Source organism: Arachis duranensis, chromosome 4 (genome assembly GCF_000817695.3).
Source record: "Arachis duranensis cultivar V14167 chromosome 4, aradu.V14167.gnm2.J7QH, whole genome shotgun sequence".
NCBI lineage: Eukaryota > Viridiplantae > Streptophyta > Magnoliopsida > Fabales > Fabaceae > Arachis > Arachis duranensis.
Window position 1 is genome coordinate 114,520,106 of NC_029775.3, and position 11,761 is coordinate 114,531,866.

The following is an 11,761-nucleotide window of genomic DNA, read 5'->3' on the forward strand; positions in this document are numbered from 1 at the left end:
GCAACTAGCTCTTTCCCCACCAATGTGGCCACCACCACGACTTTTCTCTCCTACCTCTCTGCCTCCTCAAACTCTCCTGCCGATGAAACCTTCCTCTAAACCAACTCAGATACCACGTTTTCTTCCCCCAACTTCAACTCCAGCACCATTTTTTTGGTCAAGTGGCCTCATCGTTGAAATAGTAGCAGCAGTCACTTTTGTCATTTTGATTGTGGTGTTTTGCGCTTTTGGCTTTTTTCATTGGAAGAATAGGAAGAGAGAACATGATAAAGGTCTCGGACTTAAAGGTACGTATTTAAGGTTACGTTTGGGGGAGAGAAATAAAGACGGAAAGAAATTGAGAGAGAAAAACACTGAGATTAAATTAAATTTTTATATTATATATTTGGTGTAAAATATGTACAACATAATTATGTTTTGGTATTCTCTATTTAGTTTATGGTTATGAAATGATAATATTTAGTAAAATATTTTTAGTTGTTAAAAAAAATGTTGTTAAAGTTTTTCGTTGTCTCTAATATTTTAGTTTATTTTTATTTTGTGGTGGTATTAAAAGAGACTAAAATTTTATATTTCAGAACTAAAATTTTAGTTATAATTTCTGACAATCAAATACAATATTAACTCAATCTTTCCGTTCTAATTCTAGTTTCTGAAAACAAATATTACCTAAAAGAGTTAGGATATTGCCAATAATTATGATAGAGCAGGATTTAGACTTTACTACTCTAATTCTATTAGTAGATTTAAAATCTTTTTAACACATAACTTTTTTTTTTATCTCTCTATTACAATTTTCAACTCTAACCACACTTGTAACCTAAAGTTTTCCATTCGACCCTATTTGATCTTGCTACAAATTAAAATCAATTTTCTTTTCAATCAAACACGATATTTAATCCATTTATATTTCATAAACATACTAGTAGTAAAACATAAAACATAAAATTAAGTCTATATTAAAATTAAAAACAACAAAATTATAATGAAATCAATGTTAAAATTACAAATAACATAATCATTAATTCATCATCAAGTCCTTGTTAAAATTATAAAAACACAAACAACAATAAAATTTGTGTCACTCTTCTTCAAACTTAACTTGTTGCTACAATTCTCTCTCTCTCTTTCTAATAATTTTAAAAACATAGTATGATATATTAGAAGTATAACTAGGTTGGGTAGAATTTACTCTAAATCCACACTGAATCTAACTCGCAACTCAATTGGATCAGACTACTAACTCTATTCGAACGGTTAAATTGGAGTTAAATACTTATAAATAAGATTAGTATTGCGAATATATATATATTATATATAGTTGTTTTGAAATCGTTGCGCAACTTTAGAAAATAAGAATAGAATAGCATATGCACGCTCTTTCCATTCTATTTAGCATGCTTCTTACTAATTATTGTACAGGCAATAGCGGCATAATGGAAATGTCATCAAAGAACAGAATATTCAGATACGAGGAGTTGGCAGTTGCAACAGATGGGTTCTCGAAAGCAAATTTACTTGGAGAAGGTGGATTCGGTTATGTCCACAAAGGACTCCTTCCAAACGGCAAAGAGGCTGCCATCAAACAGCTCAAGGATGGAAGTAGGCAGGGAGAGCGTGAATTCCAAGCTGAAGTAGACATAATCACTCGGCTTCATCACAGGAATCTCGTTTCTTTGCTTGGATATTGCATCGCCGACCACCATAGACTTCTCGTCTATGAATTTGTTCCAAACAATACATTAGAGTTCCATCTACATGGTATTTTTTAAAAGTTGAATAATACAATTGTATGTTAGTTTTTACTTTTTACTTTTTACTTGCAAAGATTGTGTATAAATTAAAAAAATTATCATGTATATTTTTTAATAATATAATTATTATAAAATATTACAGAACAATCATATTCTTTTTCCTGTAAATAATGTGCAGAAATTAAGAAAAATTATCATGTGTATAAATAGTATTTTTTTATTACATAAATATACTAATAAAAAGTCATAGAAAAATTATATTCGAGTAACACAATCTTATCGGTTTTTACCAAGAGATTTTCTATAATAGTACAAATAAATAATAATACTAATAAAATTGTTTTGTGGTTGCATTAATAACTTTTTAATGCATCGGATACAAATTATAATGGCTATTCAGTTATTTGAACAAAACAGGGCAAGGTCCTACTTTAGATTGGCCTACAAGAATGAGGATTGCCCTAGGAGCTGCTAAGGGATTAGCATATCTTCATGAGGAATGTATGTCCTTTCATATGAAATTTAAAAGATTTTACTTATTCGATATATATGAGACTCATTCAACATTATTAATGGATATTTAATTAATTTTTTTAACTAAATATGAGAATATTATTCATATTCAAATTCAAATACAATATGTCACCAAAAAAATTCAAATACAATATTATTGAAAAAAATCTCATATCCTTAAGTTATTCAAATTGTGGTGTTAATAGTTTGATCAGGAGGGATTAAGAGAGGAAGAAAAATAAATTATTTTCATTGTTGAAGAGAACAAAAAATTCCCTTAAAAAATATTTGTTGAGTTATTACATTTTATATATTATGTATTATTTAGGTACTTTCACTAAAAAATAATTACAATAGTAAACCTATTATTGATAAAAAATAATCTAAGTAACATGGTAAAAGGGAAGAGGGTGAGGATGAGGAGGGGTGGGGGAGCGGAAGTGAGGTCATTGATACTTGTGTTCTTCTTGGGAAAACGAAGCGAAGAGTGTAATTTTACAAGGAAAATTCTATGGTATGGATTGTAAAAAATATGGATCTTAGGTGTTATGCTTTCTTGTGTGAGTGTTAGAGAAAATTTAATGACAGTTTCAGCTGATGTAGAGTGGTTGCTAAATTATACTTCTATTTTCAATTTTCGTCATTGTTGCATTTTTCAAGCGAACAGGTAACTAGATATCTGATTATATATATGTACATATTCTAAAAGAAATAAAAAAATCTTATGTCCCAAGCTATTCAAGATGTAATGTTAATGGTTTGATCAAGAGGGAGTAAGAGAGGGAGAAAAATAAGTTGTTCTAATTGTTGAAGAGAATGAAAAATTCTCTTAAAAAATATTTGTTAAATTATTACATCTTATATACTATGTACTATTTAGGTACTCTCATTAAAAAATAATTATAATAATAAATTTATTATTGATAAAAAAATAATTTAAGTAACATGATGAAAGAGAGGAGAATGAGGATGAGGAAGGGTGGGGGAGCGGAAGTGAGGTTATTGATACTTGTACTCTTCTTGGGAAAAGGAAGCGAAGAGTGTAATTTTCTAAGGTAAATTCTATGGTATGGATTGTAAAAAACATGGATCTTAGGTGTTATGCTTTCTTGTGCGAGTGTTAAAGAAAATTTAGTGACAGTTTCAACTGATGTAGAGTGGTTGCTAAACCATACTTCTATTTTCAATTTTTTTCACCGTTGTATTTTTTAAGCAAACAGGTAACTAAATATCTGATTTTATATATGTACATATGCTAAAAAAATGAAGAAAATTTCATGTCCTAAACTATTCAAGCTGTAATGTTAATGGTTTGATCAAGAGGGATTAAGAGAGGGAAAAAAATAAGTTGTTCTCATTGTTAAAGAGAATAAAATCCTCTTAAAAATATTTGTTGAGTTATTACATCTTATATACTATGTATTATTTAGGTACTCTCATTAAAAAATAATTACAATAGTAAGTCTATTATTGATAAAAAATAATCTAGGTAACATATATCTTATGACAACTATATTAAGTATACATCAAAAGTAATCATAAAAAATAGTTATTAGTAATATAAAATAGTGATAAGTATTATTTTGATTTCTATAATTTACGTCAAAATCAAATTCTTTTTTAATTTTGTTTTAAATTTAAAATCATTCTTAACATTTCATTTGGTATTAAATCATTTCTTTAACTATTTTACTAACCCTATCCTTTCACCTCTCTGATCCCAAATCCTATTTTCTTTATCTCCACCATCATAACGCTAGAAAATTTTAAAAAATCCTAAAAATTCTGAAAAATCCTAGAAAAGTTCTAGAAAAATTCAAAAAAATTTCAAAAAATCTTAAAAAAATCTTAGAAAAAAATCCTAGATAAATCTATAAAACCCTAAAAAATTTCAGAAAAAATATGGCTTAGGGTGGTCAAAATAGAGAGAGATAAAAAGAGAGAATACTCCTACAGTGGTTTCCATCGCGACTGAAGGAGGTCGCTGCCGAGCTGCTCCCCTCTCTACGTTGATGCTGCAACCACCTTCTCCATAATTTGCTATGACTCTTTCTTTATTGTCCTTCTTATAGCGTATGAGTTCACCCTCGAAGTTATTGGAAGCTGTTGTTATTGTCTTTGGAACTTGTTTGTCAGGTCTAGTAGGAGCAAAGGCCGTTGGGTTTAGCATAGCAGCGTCTCTCAAAGAGATAGCCCTCTCTGGTGATAACAGTGGCAAAGCATGGACTTTGCTGCTTCTGCTTCTTTATGTATCTTGTTCGTTTTTTTATCCTTAATGGATGAATTTTTTCTTTCTTTTTGTATTTTAAAAAATCTAAATTTTTTGTTATTGTTGTTGAATTTAAAATATTTAATGTTATTGATTAAAAAAATTTTGAGGTGTTGGTGATGGTGGTAATAAATGTAAAAAGAAAGGTAGTAGTGGTGATTGCAGGGTAAACATGGTGTAATGAGGGTATTTTTAGTTTTTAAAAAAATTATTATCTTTAAAAGACAATTTTAATACTAAATAGAACGTGGAGAATTATTTGGAATAGAAAAGTTAACAATATTTTGATTTTAATCTAAAATTTTAGAGATTAAAATAATATTACATATTAAAATATAAATACGTATTATATGAAGATTAATTTTAGTTTAGGTATAATATTTTAATCTAATAAATAGCAAAAATCTATTCATAATAAACTGCTACGATATATGCAGTTTCAGTGGATCGGAGAGAATCCACCCTCATACTCTATGCATTAGAATGTGATTTCTTCGTTAACTGCTACGATGCCTATCAAGTATCAACATATAACAATTTTTGTATTTTTTAGGTTATCCCAAGATCATCCATCGTGATATCAAAGCTGCTAACATTCTCCTCGATTTTAATTTCCAAGCGAAGGTGAGGAAATGATCAATTTATCCATTTGATGAACTTGATGAACAACCCCTTGCATTGTGTCTGCAGGTTGCTGATTTTGGGCTTGCAAAGTTTTGCCCGGATATGAATACGCATGTTTCCACTCGAGTGATGGGAACTCTAGGGTACATTATTACAACACATTCTTCTTTTTCTCTCTTCACAATTCTTCATCAATTAAAACATAACAATAAAATGCTCATGCATGAAATGTTAGGTCAGGTATGTAGCTCCTGAATATGCTTCCAGTGGAAACCTCACCGAAAAGGCCGACGTTTTCTCCTTTGGAGTCATGCTTCTCGAGTTAATTACTGGCCGCCGACCAGTAATTGATTCACATCATACTTTCATGGAGGTTAGTTTGGTACAAACGCTAATGTACTATTATATATTTGTACAGATATAATTATTCATGTATCTTTTTCTATTAATTTAATCTTTTCATAGAAGTGATTTTGTGAATTCTGGCAGGCAATGCCTTTGCTAACAAAGGTTTTGAAAGAGAATAATTTTGAAGTTGTAGCTGACCGAAAGCTCCAAAATCAGTATGAACCAACCGAAATGGTTTCCATGCTGGCTTCTGCAGCTGCTTCTATACGATATGAAGCAAAGCTTCGACCAAAGATGAGTCAGGTAATAATCAAATACTCATAATTTTAACTTTTATTAACAAAGGTTTAACTTGTAAGTTCACATCAAATTAAAATGAGAAATTATATGGACACATGCACATCTCATTTATACTATCAAGGATAAACGTTAGAAAGTGTAGGAAGTTGAGAACTGCTATGGTAGTTAGTGCCTTAGTGGTTAATCTGCTAAATAGAAAAAAGTTTGTTATGGCTGTTTGACTTGTTGCTAGCTAAGGCATCTGCTTGCATTCTTGTATAAATACTTCACATCTTTGTAGAAATCTAGTTAAAAATAAGGGAACCACTCTTACAAAAGATGCAAGAAGCGTCTTTTTCTAAAGACATAAAATTTTCACCAATTTATACTCAACATATAACAATAGTCAAATTCAGTTCATCTTTAATGTTTTTTTTATTACAAACTGTTTTTTTATTTGAACTAATTAATGATATTAGACAAAGTGAATTGTTGTAATTTCTTTTATAGAAAATAACTATAATGCCCCATTTATATATTTATTAATTTTAAAAATCCTCAGACTCTCTCTACCTCTTTTCTCACTGTCATCTGCTACCCTCATTCCTTCTCACTCTCTTGTAACAAATTACCACCTCTACTCCTCTCTAGTCTCTTCCGTCACTGCCGTCTAGACCAGCAACCGCCATCGTTCTCAGTCTTTCTCTTCACGTCGTACTCACTGTTCAGTCTCTCAACACCGTCCTTCTACCTCTTCTATGCATCGTTCTCTCTATCAACACCGTTATACACCCGTGTTGTTCTCACTCCTAAGTACCATCGTTTTCAGCAGACAATAGATAAATAGCAATAAATTCAAAATTTAGTGATGATAATCAGTAATAAATTCATCTGAGTAATGATTTTTAACAACAACAAAAAAATTAACTAAAGAAACCTTAACTAGTGCAAACTAAAGAAAAATACAAATTCATAGTAATGTGGTAAACAAATCAAATAAAAAAATGATGAGATCAAAGGTGTAGCTGACAGCTGCATTGTATAAGAACAATAATAAATATAAGTTGAGAAAGACTCCAAACAAACTATCAACTCCAACAACTCCATATACCACATCAAATTAAATCTAACTACAAATAAAATAAAAACTAAACACCCCATTACAACAATCAAGATACCAAGCAAATTAAGAATAAAAAAGGCCAAAGCATCCAGACATTTCGACATAAACAACCTATTTAAAATAAAATAAGGTTACTCACAAGTTTTAGATTATTCACAAAATTAAAGTGCAGGAGTGTAATCTTTAGTAGAATCAAAATTTTTATTTACATAAACCTTCTCCCACAACATCAAAACCTTTTACAATATGAAAGATAGAGGCATTCATTTTATTAAAATTAAACTATAAAAGATAAAATACTGGTGACTACTATAACAAAAAAAAAAGATTTAATTTAATGTGATTGATTGAAATAAAGCAAAATATGAGAAGAGGAGTATGCAAAGCAGAGAAGCGAGATTACCAGAACAAGAGAAGTTGCCATAGCAGAAGGATAGACAGAGAGACAGATGAAAGAGAGAATGCAAGCATAGACGGCTGAAAGGTGAGGCAGAGAGGCACCTTGGAAAGATTTGGTTGGCGGCGCAGGAGCAGAAAGGAGTAGTAGCAAGAACGCATGAGAAGAAGTGAGAATGGAGCAGCAATGCCGACACCAATAAGGCCGGTGATAGCGACACCGGCGTTCAACCACAGGAAAGAAAAGGAAGAGAAGAAGAGGGAGAAAGGTGGTTGTCTTAAAATTGGGTATAGGTTTTCATGGCAGCGGGAGAGTAACTCAGTGCGGGTCATAAAAAATGGATTTACATTTTATAGGTTCTATTACAATAAATCAGTTTTTTGTGGTTTGAGAAAGTATAGGGAGCCAATAGAATATTTATACAATATGAACAATAGAGGTTTAGGGAGTATTAGAGATATAACCATTAGTGTTACCTTTTTCCATCAGCTAAAATTTTTGGGATAAGTGGTATCATGACATGGTATTAGAACTCTAGATCCGAAAGGTCAAGAGTTAGATCTTTGGTAAACTCCAAAATCAGTTTAAGTTTTTGGGATGAGTAGTTTCATGACCTGAGATGTTTATTATCCTAGTACTCGGATGATTATTCTGAATAGTATGAGTGATGTTCATTTTATAACTCAATAACCCATTGTACACATTGTACACTTAGACCATTGACTCCCTAACAGTACTCGGGTGGCTTTTTTAAATTTAAGTTGTTAAACTGGTTTAAAAATATATCCAATCATATTATAACACTTAAAAGCATCAATATAAAAAGTATTTTAGATCCACTTTATGTTAGCATTACCATTTATGTGATTCTTTTCGTTAGTTTAAATCTATGAATAAAAAAAATATAAGACAAATAAAAAATTTTGTTCATGTACATATTTTGTTTATGATATAATAAAATAATTTTTTATTTTTTAAAATTTTATCTATCACTTTTAATAATTAAAAAGAAAAGTGTACAACAGAAGTGCATATAACATTCTTCAAATTAAATATGTAAAAGGTCTATTTATAATGGTTTCTTTTTTGAAAAAAGAAATGATTTTATATTCAATAAAATATATTTTATATAATTATACAAGTTTTTTACCATATTTTTTTAAAAAGAAAAGACTATGTTTTATTATTTTAATGATCCTTGCATGTATGTGTTGCAGATAGTTCGTGCTTTGGAAGGAGATGCATCTCAAGTAGCTGAGTTCACTTCTAATGTATTATGTTTAGATTCTGACGAGAAATGATCAAAATCATTAATCACATGAGTGGATCCACGAGTTAATTAGTGACACAAATACACAATATTAATGAACCCGAAGGAGATTATATATTCACAAGAGTTTCTCACCCTCAAAACAGGTTAGGTGATTAGTGTAATTAAGTTTTGTTTTCTGCGATGAGAGTTAGGTTTCTTTTATAATTAACAACTAAGATTATACTATCCCAACAGATGTAAATTAACCATACAGACCAAAAACAGTGTGTGTCATATAGTACATACTACATCGATTGTCGATCTATTAAAGAAGCTAAAAATTTGAACTTTAATTTACCTTGGATGCATACTATAAATATTACGTAAACAGCTAATATGTACACAAGTATTTAGAAAACCATTACAAATAATTTTATTTTGCAATAGTTATACATATTAATTGTTGATAGTGTGATATTTCAAACATTTACTAAACTGTCAACCCTAGTTGGCATACCTTAATGGATATTTTTCGGTACTATGTAGGATTCTCAAATTCATTCAATTCATTGACTATATATTCTATCATCTCTTTTTATCTTCTTGATTGTGTTTTGTTTTGAATCATGTATTCAAGAACCTTTCAGTTAGCATATGTTTCTTTTCTTATTAGTCAGTTCTTGAACTAATTAAGATGTTTGTTTGGATGAGGAAAAATTGTTCACATCAACAAGCTAGCCCTAACGTTAGTTTGGTGGATGATTATTTTCCATCTTAAAATAGGTGAATTTTGTGGTACTTTTGTTATGATGTCTAAATTGTCTAATTTTTTTTAAAATAAAAAATAAAATATTTAAAATAAAAAATAAATTACATAAAATTTATTAAATATTATTTATTTATTTTTTTTAGTAACTTAGATACAAAATAATAGGCACCGTAATATTCATCCTTAAAATAAGTGCATTCAAGCAGTGATGGAGTTTAGTTCAGACAAAGGGGGACCATGGCCCCTCCAAACTTTTTATAAAAAAATTAGTAATGCTTTTTCAAAAGATAAAAAATAATTCAATTGACTTACATATTTTACTATGACTTAAAATATCTAATAAGTTCAATAAGCAACACTCTCTCTACCTTTAAGTTCAAATATAAAAAATTAGATATTTTTTATTTATTTAATTTAATATTATTTTATATTTTACTATTTTAATTTTATTTTTTATATGATAAAAAATAATAGAATACTCAATAAGTATTAATATTATTATATTTGTATAAATTGATAAAAAAATTTAATAAATATTATAAATTTTAATATTTGTCCTTCTAACTTCTTTACATATTCTATAGGATATATATTTCAATTTTTATATAAAATAATAATGAAAAATCAAAGAATTGATACATCTTTTAAGAAGAAGGCTAATATTTAAGAATGAGAACATATAACTTTTACAATATCAACACCTGTAGATAGTTATTCTACTTTAATGAATCACGAAAAAAGTGAGATACAACCTTCAAAAATTCAAAAAGTTATATCTGATGAGTTTGACCTTAATTTTTTGGAACGAGACCTTGAAAAACGGCTTTAAATTTGACAATATCATCCAAATCAAATAGATGAGATTAGACGAGATTATCTTAAATGGGGTTCATATAAAAAACATTTTGACAATTATTTTTTATCTGACTCCCAAAATTTTATTTCAAGTTCCGCCACTACATTCAAGTCCCAGATATCATTTTTCCTTAATTTCCTATGTGCATGAGTAATGATCAATGAGTATGCAATAATGATCATTAGACATTTTGAATAGAAATACAGAATGGTATTATAATACTCAAAATCTATAAATCAAAATTATATTTATTATAATCAAATTCCATTACCGTAAATTCATCCAATAATTTTTTTGTCGAGCAATAGTTGTTTTCTGCTATGAAAGTTAGAATCGGGACTAGCAACCGGGGATTGAAAAATTTCAAGGCCCAACAAAGAAATACTGAGAAGGCTTCTTTTAGTTTTCAGGGCTTCACTAAAGGATTTAGCCCACCAAATAGATCCAAAGGGTCCAACAAAAGACATGGAAAATTTTTTTTTTACTACCGAGCAAAAACATGTAGTTCTTCTTTTCCTTCTTTTTTTTTCCCCTTCTTATTCTGGTAATTGAAAAGAAATACTTTCATTAATCCATTCTTTCAAAAATAAGTATCTGCTGTATAATTAGCGAAGGGTATTTTATATGTTAAAACTCCGCCTATGCTACATCTATGGAACATAGTCGGTCCCAAGTATGAATAAAGGAGGAGAGTTGTGTTAGGCTTTCGACAGCCAACATAAAAATTTAGTTGAATGAAAACATAAAAACATCCTACCAAAAATAAAAAAATTTAAGTATCTTTAGTGCATTATACAAAATAATGGAAAGATTGAATAAAAAATAAATTATAGGATCCAAGTAGATTGGCCAAAATAGCAGAGTGTGTTTGGGTTTATATGTGACAAAAAAGTGCCTTTAACATTTAAAGGTAAATTCTATCACACTACTATCAGATCGGCTATGCTTTATGTACAGAGTGTTGGGCGGCCAAATAGGAGCACGAACATAAGTTAAGTGTGACAGAGATGAAAATGTTGAGATAAATGAGTGGTTATATGCAATATGATAGAATCGCATTTTAAGTGGTTTGGACATATGAGAAGAAGACCGACAAAATACCTAGTCAGGAGGGTGGATGAAATGAAAGATGGATAAGGGAGGAAAAACAAAGAAAGACTTGTTAGGAAGACCATCTATGAGGTGGTCAAACAAGATTTATATGTAAATAGTTTTTCTGTAGACATAATATATGATAAAACTCAATGACATTGTTTGATTCATGTAGTTGACTCTATCTAGTGGGATAAAATTTTGTTGTTGTTGTATAATTAGCGAAGGAGAGTCTGAACGAGGAGCTAGGCTTTTCACTTTCTTGATTCTCCCTCGTAGGATCTAATTAACTTCATGAACCAAGATGTACATGGAAGTGATACTTCCCGTGACATAGTCAAAGAAGTAGTGTAGTTGTTTTTTTTTTTGTTTTTGTTTTTCTTTGGACCTAGGCACCTTTTCAATTTAGCAAAGACAAAAAGTATCTGTATAACATCTATCAAAAATATTATCTGTATAATTTTTTTTAAGATAACACATATAAA

General features: G+C 29.5%; 1 protein-coding gene across 1 annotated transcript; it reads left to right on the forward strand.

Annotated features, from left to right (window-relative positions):
• Positions 1–1,436: 1,436 nt before the first annotated feature.
• LOC107486129 (proline-rich receptor-like protein kinase PERK1) lies at positions 1,437–8,608 on the forward strand. Its single transcript, XM_052260707.1, has 7 exons — positions 1,437–1,761; positions 2,172–2,255; positions 5,090–5,160; positions 5,227–5,303; positions 5,401–5,503; positions 5,650–5,811; positions 8,525–8,608. Exons 1-7 carry the CDS (start codon positions 1,437–1,439, stop codon positions 8,606–8,608), a joined length of 906 nt encoding a protein of 301 aa, XP_052116667.1.
• The last annotated feature ends 3,153 nt before the right edge of the window (positions 8,609–11,761 follow it).